Source organism: Silurus meridionalis, chromosome 10 (genome assembly GCF_014805685.1).
Source record: "Silurus meridionalis isolate SWU-2019-XX chromosome 10, ASM1480568v1, whole genome shotgun sequence".
Lineage (NCBI taxonomy): Eukaryota > Metazoa > Chordata > Actinopteri > Siluriformes > Siluridae > Silurus > Silurus meridionalis.
This window is the reverse complement of record NC_060893.1, coordinates 1,582,924-1,600,294: the sequence shown is the minus strand read 5'-3', so window position 1 is coordinate 1,600,294 and position 17,371 is coordinate 1,582,924. Positions and strand designations below refer to the sequence as shown.

Sequence of the window (17,371 nt, the reverse complement as noted above, 5' to 3'; positions counted from 1 at the left end):
AGCGTATACGCTTGGCTTTTCTCATCCCTGTCCCGGCTTCAGGTCAGGGGGTTATGAGTGTAACGTACGTAACACAGTGTTTTAATTCTCCTGTAAACCCACATTCACTGTAAGGCTTTCCATTCGCAACTCTACCTTCCCGTCAGCCCTTGTTTCTATGGCAACCCTGTCAGGGAGGCAGAGTCGAGCAAATTGTGTGAGGGAAGAGCATCTCCTTCCCTCCCTCCTCTTTCTCTCTCTCTCTCTCTCTCTCTCTCTCTCTCTCTCTCTCTCTCTCTCTCTCTTTCTCTCGCTCTCTCTCTCTTTTTCTCTCGCTTTCTTTTTGCCCCCAATATGCCAGTGCAGACCGTTCCAGGCTGAGGGAGAGGGATAGAAAGAGAGAGAAAAGAACTAAGCAAAGAAGTCCTCCATTCATCTTTGCATCTTTCTTTTTTGCGTTTTCCTGGGTTTGTCGTTCTCTCGCCGCTGATCTCTCTTTCCACCGTGCTGTTCTGTGAGCAGGGCAGACTGGGATGGGTTGTGGAAATTCCTCTGCCGCTAATACCACAGCGGGAGGTGAGTGCATTTGTGATGGTGTTAGTACTTTAGAGTGCATCTGCTAAGTCGTGTGTGTGTGTGTGTGTGTGTGTGTGTGTGTGTGTTTGTGTTTGTGTTTCATGTGTGAATGTAATAAGTGAAAGAAGCCATGTAGGATTTCTTATATTGCCAGTAAGTCACGATGTCTCAGGCAGGATAATGCCCTGTGTGGGGCAGAGCTGCAGGTGCTCCTGGGTACGCGTGCAGACGTGCTGGTTTTTTTCTCAGTGTAAGAGAAGTAACTTATCAGACGAGGAGTCACGGAAGAGTCATGCAGTTTGTCCTGATGCAGAGCGTGTGATTCTCCATTGTTTTCAGTAGAGAGATATTTTGGAAGCTGTGGTATTTGTGGATGAGCTTTGATTTATGAGGTCTGTGCATATTTGTGTGTGTGTGTTTGTGTGTGTGTGTGTGTGTGTTTGTGTGTATGTATGTGTGTGTGTGTGTGTGTGTGTGTGTTTCTTTTACCTGCCCATGTTTTCAGTATTGTCACATCACTACGTTTAATAGTTGTAGTTTGGGTTCTTAAATCCAAAACTTTGCATAAAGCCTAAAAATAAGTTCTGCTCTGCCGTTAGGTTGAGACTCGTGCTCTCGTTGTCATGCTGCTTCCATGGTGATTCAACAACAGCTGAGACGTTTCTGAAGCACAACTGCTACTCGGTGTTTGTTCCTCGTCCTGAACAGAGGAGTTTTTTGGAACTCAAACGTTTTTTTATCAGCCTTCACCAGCCATAGCTATGCTTTTCTAAGCGCCATTAATAGTTTACCCAGAAAGCGTTGTGTCCACAGAGGACAATTCCATCTGTTCTCAAAAAACACTTCTTAGCCATTGGATTTCTTTTATACAAGACGTTGCCTGGTTACATGTCCTGACCCTGGTAAAATGACCTACTTCCCCCCCACCCTTCTTCTTGTCTTGGTGTCTCACTGTATGCTTACTGTAAGTTTACACTCGTATACACAAAGACCGTTCTCTTTTGCGAGGCCAAGCCCGTTAAGAAAGGCACTGTGTCTTTATAATATTCATTGCACGGTTCCTGTCTTGCAGCAGCAGCCTGCATGCAGTACATCAACAGGCATCATTGTTTTAGCTTCCTTCTCCACACTGGGTCAAAAACGAATCACTATACAATCACACTTTTGTAGCACTAGACACTAGATTTTAGACTTGCCCCAGGTTGCCAATGCTAAGCATTCCAACTATGGGATTGAATTGTAGAAAATGTAGTTTGGTCATACTGCATGTGTGTGTGTGTGTGTGTGTGTGTCACTTTATACTGTATAAACATCAGTGCAGTAACGCCTCCAAAAAATATGATTATTTTAAATATATGTTTCTCTTATTCAATATATAAGAGCTACTGACTGGATAGTGAGTCAATATCTCAGAACACTGTTTATAACATGGCTCTGTTAGGTCTTTACAATGTGTTCTTTATGCCAAATTCAAGTGCTCAGTGAGTGAGCAGGAAACAGCTGAGAGTGCAGTTTGAGTCCTTCAACATCTTTTCAACCTGTAAAAAAAAGCTGTAATATCCCCCACACACACACACATACTTTTAAATTCACAATCAAATGCACATCCAAATCCCACAGCGTATTCTATTATCGAGAATATTTTTATTTCAACACATAATCAGACTAATTATGGTTTGCTTTCTACTTTCTTCTTCACAGGTCCTGCGGAGGCTGCGAAAGATGTGTAAGTGTACAAGCGATTGAAAACGCACCGTTCAATGTTATGATATTATTCAGAGAAACAAAAGTCTTAGATAGAATTTTCAATGTTCAAGGTCCAGTTTGTTATGATCATCGAAATGCTTGAATTGAAATTTATCCAGGGACTGTAGAGTTTCATTCTGTCCCCATGACACCCACACAATGTCCTACACACACTTAAACACATGGACAATCGCACAAACAACCACACACACACGTACGTGCAGGCAAGTGCACTCTATACCCATGAGACACACAAACACACACACACACACACACACACACACACACACACACACACACACTAATTCAGTAAATCTCTCTGGGTATTAAAACATTTAGCAAAACGAAGTCCTGAGAGAGACTAAAATCACAGCTTGCACAGCATGCATTCACCCCAAAGGTAAACCTGGAGCTGACTACGTGTGTTCCACTGCGGTTCCTGTGGACCCTGAATCCACCCTGGCCAAGCTTCACTAATTACTGCAGCATTCAACACATCAGTAATATGTATTAATTTTAGAGATATATATGGAAGCTCATTGGTTACAACACTAGACTTCTGATGGGAAGGTTGTGAGTTTAAATCCCAGCACCACCAAGCTTCCACTCCTGGGCCCTTGAGAAAGGTCTAGATAATTATAAGTCTTTCTGGACAAGGGCATCTGTCAAATGCAATGCAAATATATGTAAATGCATTATTAACATGAACAAATAAGGGTTGTATGCCTGAAGTCATATTACTTAATTATAGCGAATTAGCTTTTGTATTCATTGATGTTTGAGTGAATATTAACCTGATAGTAAAACTCAATAAACAAAAATGCCTTGTGATGCAAACCATGAGAGAATTAATTGAATAAACCAGTTTCTGTGCTGATGTTACCCGAGGCAGAGATCCATCAATATTCAGGAACGAGACTCACGAGATTTAATCTTTTAACATTTAACCACATTTAATCACCCAGCATAGCATAGCATAGCATAGTATAGTATAGTATAGCATAGCATAGCATAGCATAGCATAGTATAGTATAGCATAGCATAGCATAGCATAGTATAGTATAGTATTCAGATTCCATTATAGTATAGACATTACAGCATAGCATAGCATAGCATAGTATAGTATAGTAAAGTATAATATAGTATAGTATAGTATTCTAATGTAATTATAGTATAGACATTAAAGCAAAGCATAGCATAGCATAGTATAGTGTAGTATAGTATAGTATGGTATAGTACAGTGTAGTATAGTAAAGTATAGTATTCAGATTTCATTATAGTATAGAAATTACAGCATAGCATAGTATAGTATAGTATTCAGATTTCATTATAGTATAGACATTACAGCATAGTATAGTATAGTATTCAGATTTCATTATAGTATAGACATTACAGCATAGTATAGTATAGTATAGTACAGTGTAGTATAGTAAAGTATAGTATTCAGATTTCATTATAGTATAGAAATTACAGCATAGCATAGTATAGTATAGTATAGTATAGTATTGTACAGTGTAGTATAGTAAAGTATAGTATTCAGATTTCATTATAGTATAGAGATTACAGTATAGTATAGGATGCAAATTTTGTTATAGTATAGCAATTACAGTATTGTATAGAACAGTATAGAATAGTATGCAGATTTCATTATAGTATAGCGATTATACTATAGTATAGTACAGTATAAAGTACAGATTGCATTATAGTAGAGATTATAAAACAACATACTATAGCATAGTGTAGTACAGAACAGTACATTATAGTACAGTATAGTATACAGATTGCATTACAGTATAGATATTACAGAATAGTTTAGTTCAGTACAGTATAGTATACAGATTGCATTATAGTATAGAGATTACTACATAGTATAGTAAAGTATAGTAAAGAGATTACAGTATAATATAGTATAGAATAGTATAGAATAGTATAGTATACATATTTCATTATGGTATAGGGATTACAGTATAGTACAGTACAGTATAGCATAGTATAGTATAGTATAGTATACAGATTTCATTATAGTATAGAGAATACAGTATAGTATAGTATAGTATAGTATAGTATAGTATAGTATAGTATAGAGAATACAGTGTAGTATAGTATAGTATAGTATAGTATACAGATGTCATTATAGTATAGGTATAACAGTACAGTAGAGTACAGCATAGTATAGAGGTTTCATTATAGTATAGAGATTACAGTAAAGTATAGTAAAGTACAGTATAGAGATTTCATTATAGTATATTATAGAATAGAGATTCAAATATACTAGCGCATAGTATAGTATTATATACAGATTACAGTACAATACAGTATAGTATAGAAATTATACAATAGTAAATTATAGTATAGAGATTACTGTATAGTATAGATAATGCATATCCTATAATGTATAGTGCAGCACATTGTAGTATAGTATAGAGATTACAGTACAATACAGTATTGGGATTACAGCATAGTATAGTATACATAAATATACAGATTACATAGTATAGAGATTATTGTAAAGTCTACTATAGATTTATAGAGCAAAAGTCTATATTTGTCATTACAGATGTTAACTCTATCTGTAAAGCTGCTGTGGGATAATGTCCATTAGTAACAGTGTAATACAAATCAAATTGCATTGAATTAATATCTTATAATGTTTAAAAAAAATACAGCTTTGCTCTCTCCATGTTGGTGGGAAAAAGAAAATTGAGGTATTCAATGCAAATCTCAGCCATCAAGGATAGTTATTAAGGATTTCTTTGCAAACATAATGTGCTTCTTATTCAAAACTCAGAGCAGAATTCACACCCATTTTTTTCACTTGCACGACTGTCTCGCTGTGTGTGATGACTCATAGCCGTGCTTTCAACATAGCACTTTTTATGGAGAACTGAAGGAATGGAGATGATAAAAACCCTAATATGAACTTGTTATTTGTAACAGGACAGAAGACCTGTCACAAGACGATGAGAAGAGAAGGTCAGTGTGACAAAGTGACCTAGGCATATCATTTTACAGTATTAGGCTCAGACTTTATGTACTGTATTTTAGTGTATGATGCATGTGTGTGGTTTCCTGTAGGAACTATGGTGGGGTGTATGTGGGACTACCAGCAGATATGAACCCAGTGGCAGCCAGTCAGTCCAAGTCCACACGGAAAGGTAAGACTTTCTAAAAGAGCTCTATGTACCACTAGAAGGAATTATTCAGTGATAGTGATGCATCGAACTGCAGTGTTCTGTAAGTGTCTGAGCCTGGACACTTTTCTCATGCTTTTTCTCAGCATTGTGAGAAAATGGAATCTGCATGCCATTAGCACTCAATAGTACATCCATCCTGAGGGAAATGGTTAGTGCTTCACAGTGTGATGTCTCAATTGTTCTATTGGTAATGTCATAGATGAATCCAAATTGAGAGTACTTTAGATGTGAAGTTTTTACCTGGAACCTGAAGGAAAATGGTTAAGAGCCCGACTTTCTTTTCACATTCAAATTGTTGCAATTAGGGAAATTACATTTTACTTTCTACCCATACAACACCTTCCAACATTTAGCTCTTTGTTCATTTCAGGTCATATTTATAGTGTATTATATTCCTATTTATCACTGAGGGTGGGAGCTGTGACTACTATATCATTTATCAATGAAATGCATTTCAACAATATACAATACGTATTAATATATATTGTATATATATATATATATATATATATATATATATATATATATATATATATATATATATATATATATATACAGTGCCCTCCACAATTATTGGCACCCCTGTTTAAGATGTGGTCGTGGACTTCTAAAAATTCTCCTTTTTTTTAAAACAACATAGAACCCAAATGCAAAAAAAGAGAAAAATCCAACCTTTCATTTAAGTACATTACTTTGGTGGTAAAAAAAAATCATACATTTAGAAAAATAAAAAAACTTGAAATCATGTGTCCCACAATTATTGGCACCCCTAACAATTCCTCTGAAAAATTTAATTGTTTTTTTTTTTAATATATTTTTCTGTAGTTGCTAAGGTTGGTCAGGGTATCTAGGGACTTTTAATTAGTAATTCATGATTTCCTGTTTCCTTGGGGTATAAATATGACGTGACACAGAGGCCTAATTCTCTTACCCATTTGTCAACATGGCAAAGACAAGAGAACACACCATTCAAGTAAGGCAGATGTGTGTCGACCTTCATAAGTCAGGCAATGGCTACAAGAAAATAGCCACTCGCCTTAACTTGCCGGTATCTACAGTCAGAGGAATCATTAAGAAGTTTAAAACAACTGGAACAGTGACAAACAAGGCTGGAAGAGGTCCCAAGTTTATCTTGCCACAACGCACAGTGAGGAGGATGGTAAGAGAAGTAAAAAAATTTCCCAAGCTCACCGTCACAGAATTGCATCAAAGAGTGGCATCTTGGGGTCACACAGTCTCCAAAACAACCATCAGACGCTCTCTACATGCCAACAAGCTGTTTGGGAGGCATGCAAGGAAAAAGCCTTTTCTCATTAACACTCACAAACGTAAACGCCTGGAGTTTGCTAAGCGGTACTGGGACTTCAACTGGGATCGTGTGCTTTGGTCAGATGAGACTAAGATTGAGCTTTTTGGCAACAAACACTCTAAGTGGGTCTGGCGTAAAACAAAAGATGAGTATGCCGAAAAGCACCTCATGCCCACCGTGAAGTATGGTGGAGGATCTGTGATGCTGTGGGCCTGTTTCTCTTCCAAAGGCCCTGGGAACCTTGTTAGGGTGCATGGCATTATGAACGCTTTGAAGTACCAGGATATTTTAAATAAAAACCTGATGGCCTCTGCCAGAAAGCTGAAGATGGGTCGTCATTGGGTCTTTCAGCAGGATAATGATCCAAAACATGTGGCAAAATCTACACAAAAGTGGTTCAGCAGTCACAAACTCAAGGTCCTCCATGGCCATCTCAGTCCCCAGACCTCAACCCAATCGAAAACCTGTGGGGCGAGCTAAAGAGAAGAGTGCATAAGAGGACCCAGGACACTGGATGATCTAGAAAGATTGTGCAAAGAAGAATGGTCAAAATCCTCTCTCTGTGTTCTCCAATCTTGTGAAATGTTATAGGAGGAGATTAAGTGCTGTCTTGTTGGCAAAAGGAGGTTGTACAAAGTATTAACATCAGGGTGCCAATAATTGTGGCACACATGATTTCAAGTTTTTTTTTTTTCTAAATGTGTGATTTTTTACCACCAAAGTAATGTACTTAAATAAAGGTTGGATTTTCTCTTTTTGCATTTGGGTTCTATGTTGTTTTAAAAAAGGAGAATTTTTGAAGTCCACGACCACATCTTAAACAGGGTGCCAATAATTGTGGAGGGCACTGTATATATATATATATATATATATATATATATATATATATATATATATATATATATATATATATATATATATATATATATATAAATAATCATATAAATGTCCAGATCCTCCCTCAATATGAACATTCAGCTAAAACACTTTTAAAACCTGCCAAATGTGTTCTTCACCAGTTGGAGATTTCCTTCTGACCTTGTGATCCAGTTCATCCCAGAGCAGTACAGAAGGATTTAGGTGCAGTGACTAGGCAGAACGTTCCATGATAGATATCACTCCAGACGACTGTTTGCTTTCTAAATAACTCTTAGAACTCATTGTATTGTTGTACTGTGAAGTCGGTTCCATTGAGCCGCAGTCCAGACGGAATTGCATTGTGTTGAAGTATGGAATAGGAGCAACATTCATTCAGGATTCCTGTCACCGGAATAAGTCTCCACCTTTCCCTGCTCCAAAACAACTCCAAACCATTAAAATTTCACCTCCATGTTTGACTGTAGGGTTGAGGCAGCGTGATTACATCTTTCTCTACTGTTCTGTCTTTCAAAAATGTCACATTTGCACTCATCTAAACCACAGAATGTCATTCACTGTCCAGTTCTTGTGCCTTTTAACAAGTTTGTTGCATATAAACATGAAAATCCACGAGTCTCAAAAACCATAAACTTTGGAAAGGTGTTGTTTATTTACATAAACTTCTTTAGTTCAAAAGACTATTTGGTATTTTCACAGTACTTAAAAAAAAAAGAAATGTTTCCTTTTTTAAATGACTATTATTATTATTAGTAGTAGTAGTAATATATAGTAATATAATTTTCCTGATTGTTGAATGTTGAAAATCTTTGTTTTATTTATTATTAATTTGTACATCCTGCAATTTTAAGTATAATAAAAAGAAGAGAAAATATGAAATAATCCGGATTTGGGCATAAACGGTTGATTAATAGAAAGCCGTTTATCTGTAAAAGTTTATTTTGAAATAATAATAATAATAATAATAATAATAATAATAATAATGTTACAAAAAAAAAACACAGCCATGTGACCTGTAACCAATCTGATTACGATTCAGTAATAATATTGTTTATACACTGTTTCTGAAACGCAGTAGACGAGGCAGATGAAACTAATTACGGTGTGTGTGTGTGTGTGTGTGTGTGTGTGTGTGTGTGTGTGTGTGTGTGTGTGTGTGGTTACATCACATGGCCTGTTAACATCCCTTTAATGACCTTAAAAGGTTTTCAGAAAAGATGACAATCCCACAGCACACTCGTACTCCCTTACACACACACACACACACACACACACACACACACACACACACACACACACACACACACACACATCCCTGGTTTGCACATGGCATTTAATGTGTAGCATCTGGTAAACATCAGTCAGACTCAGTTTGATTATTTGAACTCTTTCTTTTCTTTTCAGAATAGAATTTATACACAGAGCACCAAGAAACCACACTGCAGGAAAGTCAGGTAATGTCATAATGTCCACACGTGATGCGAGTGAAAATTAAGAAAACGACGTGTCACGTTTCATCTGAATCAATTTAGCATTTTTGTGTTTTCTGTGCAGTTCCATATATAGAGAAGGAGATTACTTTTCGACCAAACCAGACACCAAAAAGACCTCTGTGTGACATTGCCCTGTTTCCGGTCCTGTATAAAGTGAAGCTGTGAGAGTCTTCTTTGGGATTCCACTTGTACAGGAACTCTGGCTCTCCGAGCACCTTGGAAACGTGACCGGCACGAGATCCGGACACTGAAATGCCATTAAAGATAAAATGGCATTTGTAGCTCAGGAAAAGCCGTAATGATGGCATCTCAACATTTAAACCTCGGCTCAGACTCTGCAATAAAGGACTAACCTGCATTTACTCCAGTGTGAAACCCCACTGCTATAATAAAACCACTGAAACACATCTTCACACACCTGTAATGTCTACAGTGTATAGGGAAGAATAGTCCTTGCGCTCAGTCCAGCATTATGTAGTATCCGAAATGAAGCTGTCCAGACGTTCATCCATGACCACATTAACCCCAAATAAATACATCCCTCCTCATGTTTTCTAGATACAGTGTGAGTTTGCTCTGATGAACTAGGAAGCACTGGGGACGAATTTGTAGTGGCCTTTTCTTAATTACTTTGCTGTATTTTATTTTCATGTACATTACATTATTTGTAAGTGCATTATGTTTATCTAAGATTGTGTATAATGAAGAAAAATGTATACGCTTTTTTTTTAAAAGAAATAATTTTGCCAAATAAAATGGAGCATTTTGGGATTTTAATGCTGAGAAGATGCCAGAGCTGAAGCTAGTCTCTGTGTCTGATGTTACCATCACTTATAAACAGACTCAATTGTTATACAGTTACTTGGTGTACCATTGAGGAAATTGGGAATTTATGTGTACACATGTTTGAGCAGGGTGTTTGAGATCCACTGAAACAAAGCTATAAACGTGTGCGAGATCATACCAATTATTTTGACCCTATTTGATGTCTAATCTTAATTCTATATATAATATAGTCGGATATGTAGTCTGTAGTTTTTCCTGTTATAAGGTTACCATAAATAAAAGCAATTATAAGATTATTAAAATATTTATAAATATAAAAGTTGACTCTTTTCTTATTCTATTCGCTGGACATCTTTATACAACTAAAATAGTTGGGACACTTTTTTACTTTTGTAATTTGCAATAAAATAAACCACGTGTTTAAACTGAGAAAATATACTATTCTAATGAAAAGAAAAAAATGTTTACCACTGTGTAGCATCACATCTTCTATCTGTATACATCTGGGAACTGAGAAGACCAGTTGCTGGAGTTTTCGGGGAACAATGTTGCCCGGGTATCTGATACAGGATTCTAGCTGCTCAACAGTTCTGTGTTTTCTTTGTTGTGTTTATCGTTTCATGTTGCACCAAATGTTTTGAAAATGTTTTCAAAGGTCTAGACTGCAGGCAGTCACGCTATTTATACCCATTCATCTTACTTAGCTGTTGCCAATGAACCCAAATGGTTCTCCAACTTTTTTTTCAACACACTTTTTTCCAGACATTTGTTGCCCTGTCCCAACATTTTTGAGACTCTTTGCAGCCATCAAATTTAAAATGACCTTATTTTTTGTCTCAAAATGGTAAATATTCTCAGTTTAAACATTTGTTATGTTTTTCATGTTTTATTGTTAATACAAATTTGGGTTTATGAGATTTGCAGATCATTGCATTCTGTTTTTAATCTACATTTTACTGTGTCCCAACTCTTTTTGGAATTGGGGTTGTAGAAAGAAATGCTCACAATTAGCTAAAGTCTCTGCTAATACTGTAGCAAAAAAATATGTCAAACTTGAAATTAGTAATAAAAAAACAAAGATGCACGATATTAAGCTTTTTAATGTTTTAAAAAAAACTACAACAAATCATTGATCAGGAACTTTGTGAGATTTAAACAAATCCTATAAAGGATCCTGTATAATATAAAAAAAAGATTCTTGTACACAATAGTTTTTTTTGTATATTCTGTATTGTAAAATTACACATTTTAATCATTATATTAAATTTATCTTTAAGCACAAGATGACTATAAATCAGAATTTCCCCATTCCTAGCATTTTTCTAAACAATTGAGCACATTCAGTACCAAATACATTTCTATTATTTTTTAATCCAAAAGCAATAGCACATAATTACAGACCTCATAAAATCAGCTTTCTGATGGGTGCTGACAGACACGCCAACTTTCCAAAAAGGAAATTATGAAACATATGGTGAAAAAAGGCATACAAACATTTAAAGGTGTAGAATTGGGGCTCATTTAGTAGCATATGTAGAGTAATAAGGAGGAGCACTGTAAGCTCAGTCACTATAGCAAACACATCCCTGGAGGCTGATCAGTGGTTTTGACCAACTGATTGATGACTCAACTGGTTTTCCGGAGACTGAGGTAAAGTCCTTGTCTCTTGAGTCTTCTCTGGCCTCTGGTGGGCTTATCATGGTGTTCCTCTGAGTAAAAAAAGTTCCGCAGGGCCCTGATAAGAGCGCAGTAACAAGATGTCCTGGGACAAGCATGAATGTGCCCACGCAGTGTTGTGGGAGCAGCTGGGAGAGGAACTGCACTATGGTAAATCCGGCTCACTGAGAAGTCAGGGTTAGATAAGAAGATGATTGAACACACACACACACACACACACACACACACACACACACACACACACACACACACACACACACACAATGTATCCAGCAAGACAATGTGATAAATACAAGCAGGTGAATAGCACAGTCTGGTGATTTGATTTATGACATATAGAGTACACAAGCCAAACACTTTCACAATCATGTGCTACACTGGTGTGTCTGCTTTGTAGTAATGGGTCATGAAACACATTCATTACACCCCTCCCCGAGTCCTGAATTCACTCGTCTTCTGACAGATCTGTTGCTCTGATATGACTGACGAGAGACACGATGCACAATATGGAAAAGGGTTATAGTACATCGTAGTATAGTACACAATTTATTGTTATATATTTGCATAAACAAATTTATAAATATATATTTGCAAAAAAACATTTCTATTTAAGCCCAACTGTTGAGAGATGTAGCTAAAAAAACAGTTGAAAATGTATTTCTTTTTTTTCGGCAATGATTCCCAGCTCTAAAACACTGACTTTTTTTTTGTACAGAAGGAACATTATTTAATCCAAAAATACTTCATAAAGACATCAAGTCTTGACATGTTATGTCAAGCACTGAATGCAACAATAGCATCCAGGCTAAGGACAGGCAATTCAGGCAATCCAGGCTAAGGAGACAAGCGGCTTCTTAATGCTTCTTACGGAGCCACTCCTTAGTTCCCTTTCAGGAACTCGAACTGCGTCGAAACGCTTTGGGAACAGTCCGCATTGTCCACCCTCTAAATCATGTGTGAAATCCGGCCAATAGCCAAGTCTTGACATCATCAACGGGCGACGTCGGGTAAACCAGGAAGCTACAAAATTGCTTAGCAATGGTAGTGACATTAGCTTCTGTTGTTCAGGTAAGCGCTTTGTGTGTGAATCAGCATGGCTAGAAAACAAAAACTGTTGCGGCTTTGTGTTATTTGTTTGTAAGTAGAGCATGCCCAATCGGCTCTCAAGAGAGAGACGATTGTCCGTGCTGTAGCAGTATGGCTATACACACTCTTCGCTCCCGGAGATCACTCTTCAAGGAGAGTAATCTCCCTTGCAGCTCAGGTCCTGCTCTCGCAGAGGCAAAGCGGCACCGAAGGCCGCGGGCTTCGCGAAGGAATGGCTAGCAGAAGGCATGGAGACAGATGAGTCCTCTCCAACCTCCTCTGTTGGGCCAAGCTCCCGTTCCCCGAGGAAAGCATTCGCTCCGGCGTTGTCTTCTCCCGGCGTCTCCGGGTCTCTTCCTACGAGGACGGAGAAATCTTGGATGCTAGCCTACTCTTCGACTCTTCAGAGCCTGTGCTGTTTGAGGAGCTCCTGGAGGTAAAGACGCGAGCTGTGTCCAAGCTAGAGTTAGCTTGGCCAGGTGAGAAGCAGAAGCAACGCGTTCACAGCAAGCTGGATGAGCGTTTCCTGCGTCCCACGTCCCTGTCTTTTTTCCGACACCAAGGTGTGCAGGTCCTGGGAGACCCCATATGTGCCCTATCCTTTGGGGAGATGCCCAGGGTCGAAGAGACGCTAGCTGGCTATCTCTTTAGAGGTGAGGAGGGTTCCTTTGAGAGATTTCCTGGCAGCTTGGAAAGAGCTGCCAGACATAGCTGCCAGACACCTCTATGGCTGTAAAAGCCGGACTCTCTGACTAAGGGAGAAACCACCTCGATGACCCCTTTTCTTAGGAGAGTGCGCACGTCCTGTTCCATGAAGAGAGCCTGCACGGGTCCCACCAGAGTGGGACACACCCTGTTAAAACAGGGGAGGGGTTGGTGAACCCAAACTGAATCAGGAAGCCCTTCCCTACCGTGCACAAGACTTACTGAGACATGTCCAATAGCCAGGCTGCTAGGAAGTCTCTTAAGGGAACCAGACTCTTGAGGCTGGTCTCTGGCCCATTCAGAGCAGCTGGAGCAATGCCCTGCAGCCTTTGAGGCTTCCTGAGAGGTGGCGGGTCTCCCCTATATGCTACAACTCTTTCGGGCGGAGGTGGCGGAAGACACCCGCTGGAGGGGGCTGTCCTCTTAAGCACATCTTGTGGCAGGGCTATTAGCCTGGCCTCCAGGTGGTGCTAAGGAGGGACAGGCACTGTGCGATGAGGTGCAGCCCTCCTAGGTTTGAGGAGCTCTAATTGTCAGGGCCTATGCACTACGGGCCGTTTGTTGGAGGAGAGGACGACCCTCAGGTCACCCGGCTCCTTTGGTTGGGGCCTAGAGCATTGGTAACGCTGTGTTTTTGGACTTTGCGATGCCTGGCAACACCGCCAATTGCTTTTTGGTGTTCTGAAACTCCTGAAGACCGCCCTTACCTACAGCGTCCTGCACTCTTTTCTTCACTTTTCTAACACACTTTTCATTACTTTGCACTGTTGACCCCAGGTACCTGAACTCCTCCACCTTCACCACCTTTTCTCCTTGCAACCGCACCCCTCCACTGCCCTCCCTCTCATTCACACACATTTACTCTGTCTTACTCCTACTGACTTTCATTCCCCTTCTCTCCAGCATGTACCTCCATGTACCTCCTTCAACTTCATGGTGTGTCTGATAAACTTTATTCACCTGTAGTTACTGCAGGTCTGCACATCTCCCTTATTCTTAAAGATCGGTACCAGCACACTCCTTTTCCATTCCTCAGGCATCTCCTCACCATCCAAAATCCTGTCAAACAATGTTGTTAAAAACTCCACTGCATCTCTCCTAAACAACCCCATGCCTCTACCGGTATGTCATCTGGTCCAACCGACTTTTCACTCTTCATCCTCTTAATCGCTGCTCTCACTTCCTCCTTACTAATCCTATCCACTTCCTGCCTTCTCCATTATTCAACCTTCTGTCTCTCTTATTTTCCTTGTTCATCGGCTGCTCAAAATACTCCCTCCATCTTCTCAACACACTCTCCTCACTAGTCAACACATTTCCATCTCCATCCTTTATTGCTCTAACTTGCAGCACATTCTTCCCAGCTCGGTTCCTCTGCCTGGCCAATCGCTACAAATCCTTTTCTCCTTCCTTAGTGTCCAACTTCTACTACAGCTCCTCATATGCGTTTTCCTTGGCTTTTGCCACATCCCTCTTTACCTGCTCCCGCATCTCCTTGTACTCCTGCCTACTTTTCTCATCACTCTGTCGATTTCTGTTTCTCCAACCTCTTTCTCCTTCTGCTCTCCTGCACTTCCTTATTCCACATCATGTCTCTTTGTCTTCCTTTCTATTTCCAGATGACACACCAAGAACCTTTCTATCTGTCTCCCTTATCACTCCTGCAGTAGTTGCCCAATCATCCAGCACCTCTTCACCACCACCGAGCTCCTGTCTGACCTCTTCCCTGAACCTCACACTACACTCTTCCTCCTTCAGTTTCCACCACCTTATTCTTTTTTCAGTCTTCACTCTCCTTCTCTTCTTCTTTACCTCCAAAACCATCCTAAAGACCACCATCCGATGCTGTCTAGCTACACCAGGGGTGTCAAACTCAATTGCACAGGGGGACAAAACTCAAAGCACACTTTAGGTCATGGGCAAAACAGTTAAAAAACTAATTTTACACACTAAAATGCAATGTTTTTTTTTAACATAAATATAAATTAAAAAAGACAGGAATATTATTCCAGGATAAATAAAGTTAAACTTTAAATAACTTGAAATATTTTGCTCGCCATAAAAATATCTCCTCTCAAACACAAGATGTCTCACAGCTTCATCATGCAGATCTTAAGAAACACTCCCTCAGTAAATAAACAGCTGATGAGACTGATTTCTCCTCTGTTTTCACACCAGCTTCACTTTGTGATTTTGCTCTGCTGAGAAACATCTGCTGAAATGTCAGATTCTTCTTTAACTCTTCTACTTTCTGTATCTTCTGCTCTGCATTCAGGTTTTTCTGCTTCTCCTGATGTTTTGTCTCGTAGTTCCGTTTCAGATTCAATTCCTTAATTACAGTCACATTCGCTCCATAAATAAGACACACGTGTTTACCGCCAGTGTCAGTAAACATCTACTCAGTGTCAACTTTTCTCTTTGCCACTGTGAGGCGCTGTTTCACAATAACTGTACAATAGGGTTAAATACATCAACAGAAGTTTGACTTGATTGACGCTGGAATGTTCCCAGGTAGTCTAGCATTCGGTGAGGCAGCTGAAGCGCTGCATTATGGGATCTGTAGTTCGTGTTATCAGCGCTTCATATCGCCGGGACATTAATAACAATAATAATAGATCTATATAAAATCATCCCGCGGGCCGGATATAATTGTACGTCGGGCCAGATGTGTCCTGCGGGCCTTGAGTTTGACCCATATGAGCTTCACTGTCCCCTGCCAACACCTTACAGTCTCCAATCTCCTTCAGGTTGCATCTCCTACATAGAACATAGTTCACCTGTGTGCACCTTCCTCCACTCTTGTATGTCACATTGGATAAATGACATTGGACAATGGACATTCGGTGGAACCCAGATGAGGATGAGGTTCCCTCGTGAGTCTGGTTCCTCTCAAGGTTTCTTCCTTATGCCATCTCGTGGAGTTTTTCCTTCACCACAGTCTCCACCGGCTCGTTCATCAGGGACAAACTTACACTTATAAAGAACATCTTCACTTTTAATCACCACATTATCTGTGTAAAGCTGCTTTGAGACAATGTTCATTGTTAAAACAGCTATACAAATAAACATGAATTGAATTGAGCAGTAGAAAACAAGACAGGACAGAACAGAAGTAAACAATATATTACAGTAAAAGTTAAGACAGGATATGACAGGACATGTATAAGTCTAAATAGGACTTTAGGAGACAAGGCAAGGGCTGTGAAAAGACATCACTAACCAGGAGAGTAGAACACAAGATGAGACAGGAGAGAAGAAAACAGGACAGGACAGAAGAGTGGAAGACAGTATAGGAAAGACAAAAGTTAAGACAGGACAGTAGAAGACAGTACAGGACAGTGGAGAACAAGACAGTACAAGACAGTATAAGACAGTACAGGACAGTAGAAGACAGTACAGGACAGTAGAAGACAGTACAGGACAGTATAAGACAGTACAGGACAGTGGAGAACAAGACAGTACAGGACAGTAGATGACAGTACAGGACAGTTTAAGACAGTACAGGACAGTGGAGAACAAGACAGTACAGGACAGTATAAGACAGTACAGGACAGTAGGAGACAGTACAGGACAGTAGAAGACAGTACAGGACAGTAGAAGACAGTACAGGACAGTGGAGAACAAGACAGTACAGGACAGTAGATGACAGTACAGGACAGTAAATGACAGTACAGGACAGTTTAAGACAGTACAGGACAGTGGAGAACAAGACAGTACAGGACAATAGAAGACAGTAGAAGACAGGGCAGTTGAACGCGGTGCAGTGAAGGGCAGAGCATTGCAAGGTCAAGACATGGACAGAACAAAGCAATGTATATGTTGTGACTTCTGTCCTGAATGTAACAGTTTCTTTTTATTCTTTATTTCTTTTTTTTATTACTTAATTTCCACTGAATGTTGGTGGATGGTGTAATTAATAAGTAGTTACACACACTAGCAGTGAA

General features: G+C 39.3%; 1 protein-coding gene across 1 annotated transcript; it reads left to right on the top strand.

The window, feature by feature from the left end:
• Positions 1-208: 208 nt before the first annotated feature.
• On the top strand, positions 209-9,961 carry LOC124391928 (overexpressed in colon carcinoma 1 protein homolog). The gene is made up of 6 exons (XM_046858633.1): positions 209-555; positions 2,257-2,281; positions 5,239-5,274; positions 5,377-5,456; positions 9,085-9,134; positions 9,235-9,961. The coding sequence occupies exons 1-5, from the start codon at positions 513-515 to the stop codon at positions 9,087-9,089; spliced, it is 189 nt and encodes a 62-aa protein (XP_046714589.1). The 5' UTR covers positions 209-512; the 3' UTR covers positions 9,090-9,134; positions 9,235-9,961.
• Positions 9,962-17,371: the final 7,410 nt, after the last annotated feature.

Excerpts from the sequence above, each read along its gene's own strand:
- LOC124391928 (XM_046858633.1), top strand. The coding sequence starts at position 513 with ATGGGTTGTGGAAATTCCTCTGCCGCTAATACCACAGCGGGAG. Across the intron at positions 2,282-5,238 it reads GCGGAGGCTGCGAAAGATGT|GACAGAAGACCTGTCACAAG; the intron begins GTAAGTGTACAA and ends TATTTGTAACAG. Across the intron at positions 5,275-5,376 it reads CAAGACGATGAGAAGAGAAG|GAACTATGGTGGGGTGTATG; the intron begins GTCAGTGTGACA and ends GGTTTCCTGTAG.